Source organism: Apaloderma vittatum, unplaced genomic scaffold (assembly GCF_000703405.1).
Source record: "Apaloderma vittatum isolate BGI_N311 unplaced genomic scaffold, ASM70340v1 scaffold21425, whole genome shotgun sequence".
In the NCBI taxonomy this organism is placed as follows: domain Eukaryota; kingdom Metazoa; phylum Chordata; class Aves; order Trogoniformes; family Trogonidae; genus Apaloderma; species Apaloderma vittatum.
The window spans coordinates 1,331-3,660 of record NW_009717913.1 but is presented as its reverse complement, the minus strand read 5'-3'; the positions used below and the strand labels follow the sequence as shown (position 1 = coordinate 3,660).

The 2,330-nt window shown below is 57.7% G+C and overlaps 1 protein-coding gene across 1 annotated transcript in view; it reads left to right on the top strand.

The window, feature by feature from the left end:
- The window catches only part of LOC104274448 (G-protein coupled receptor 56-like), a gene marked incomplete at its 5' end in the record, with an annotated part of 6,676 nt that overhangs the window by 3,024 nt on the left and 1,322 nt on the right, over window positions 1–2,330 (top strand). The window contains 4 exon segments of the mRNA XM_009870086.1: window positions 454–499; window positions 848–948; window positions 1,026–1,141; window positions 1,678–1,952. Of these exon segments, the coding sequence (XP_009868388.1) occupies window positions 454–499; window positions 848–948; window positions 1,026–1,141; window positions 1,678–1,952 (538 nt within the window).

Here is a 2,330-nt window from a genome sequence, read left to right as displayed (position 1 = left end):
GGTGTTGGGTTGAAGGGCGTGGGTCCGTGGTGTTGGTAGGGCTGGGAAAAGGTTGGACTCGATGATCTGGAAGGTCTCTTCCAGCCAAAACTGTTCCATGATTCTGTGTGCACTGGTGGTGACGCTGCCTGCGCCCATCCAGGAGATGCTGCTTTGCAAATGTGTCACCTCCAGCCTGATCTCTAGGCTGAGGGACACTGAGTTGACAGCCCCTTGGCTCAGTCATGGCTTGCTCAAAGCTGAACCCCTCGTTTGAACAAGGGGACCTGGGATAAGGTGTCTGCTTCCTGAGCTGCCAAGGTCTCTGTCTGGAGCTCGCTGCCATGGTATGGCGCAGTTTGTCTCCTGAGACTGTCTCACCTTCTGCCCCACGTTCTCCCCTGTCAAATGTTCTAGCCAGGCAACCAACCCATGGCTGCACCCTGATCAGGGCCTGTGGTTTTGTCATTGCAGAGGAACGTGACCCCGCTTTGCGTCTTCTGGCAGGAGGACACCACTGGTGAGTGCTGCTGCCCCTGGGTGTGAAGCCAGGCACTGCCTTTGCTCCTACAGACCTGCTGGTGGGGCTAAAAGTTGCTCTGCACCTCCCTTCCTCACTCCAGCTCCGTAAACCCTTCCTCCAGAGTTGATTTCCATAACTGACCTGAGAGCCTTCTCCCTCCCTCGGGATGGGTTCTTGTGCTGAGGGTGCTACCTGAGTGTGTGTGGGTGTCTCGGCAGGGGACAAGCTGGGAGCCCCACTTTTGTCCTCCCACCTGCAATGGCCACCTTGCCCTGAAGCCCCACAAACCCGAAGCAGATGTTCCTGCTGCTCACCAGAGGCTCTCCCTTTCTCTTCTTTGCACAGGCAGCTCCGGGAACTGGGACAGCTACGGGTGTGCAACGGCGACGGGGCGCACCCAGACGGACTGCAGATGCAACCACCTCACCTACTTTGCCGTGCTGATGGTGGGTAGCACCTTCCTGTAGCTCTCTACATCGTTCCCACCTGCTGTTCTTCCTCATCACCTCTCGTTCCTCCTCAGGTATCCTCCCCGGAGATCGCCTACGAACACAGGGATTACCTGAGTATCATCACCTACGTCGGCTGCCTGATCTCAGCTTTGGCGTCCATTTGCACCATCTTATTCCTCTACTTCAGGTACGGTCACCCCACGCGCCCCGTCTGCATCCTGTCTGTTGTCACCACGACTGGGTGGGTGCAAGCTCTCCAATTGCCGTCGGTGGCCTGGGTAGAAGCATGAGGAAAGGCTCATGCTTGAAGGAGGCAGAGTTCTCCTCTCCAGAAACCACCCCCTTGGTCAGGTGTCCCGCGAGGGTGCTCAGAAACATCAGCTGTTTCCATGGATTTTGAAAAATCAGCTTGGTGGTTGTTATGGATCCAGTGAGCAGAAGCCTGCAAAGATCTTTCTGAGGCCTCAGTGGAGAACATGAGTGTCTTGTCCTGAGTCATGTCACTGGTCCTACGTGGATGACTCGGAGCTGAGATGATGTCACTCCCTACCCACCCGTGGCCTAGACCTGAAATGTGGAGTGAAGCTGCCGGGACCTGAATTTGCTCATGGAACGGGTGGTCCCACTGGTCCCTCAGACCCTTCCACCGTGGGGCATTGTGGGGCGGGCACCGAAGGCGCTGGCCAGGTGTGGTGCTGAGGTCTCCCCACCTCGTTTCTCCAGAAGCAAGCAGCGAGACCAGATCATGAGCATGTACATCCACATGAACCTGCTGGGCGCCATCTTCCTCCTGGACATCACCTTCCTCATCTCCGAGCACTTGGCCTCCAGCAGCAGCGAGGCTGCCTGCAGGGCCGGGGGGCTCTTCCTGCACTTCTCCCTCCTGAGCTGCCTCACCTGGATGGCCATCGAGGGCTACAACCTCTACCGGCTTGTGATCGAAGTCTTCAACGCCTACCATGACCATTTCCTCCTCAAGCTCTGCCTGGTGGGCTGGGGTGAGCTGAGGGCGGGTAGAGACGCCCTGAGGGCTTGGGGCCGTGGGGTGGAGGGGCAGCTGGGGTGGGTCTTTCCCATATGTGGTGCCTGGACGGGGATGGAGATGTAGCTGTAGGGGAGCAGATGTCTGAAAACAGAGGGATCACTCCGTTGAGAGACCCGCTGGAGAAGGAGACTCAGTGCCTGAAGAAGCTGTTGCTGGAGCAAGCGTGGGTCACCCTTTTGGGTCACCCTGGGGGGTCCCCCAGCGAGGAGCCATGGCTTGAGGTCTTTAAATAGTAACGGGATCCTCTCCTTCTGAAAGAAACACCTGGGACAGAGAGATGAGCTTCATGCAGGAAGCACCCATGCCTCTCTGCTGTGGGAGGCTGTGGAGG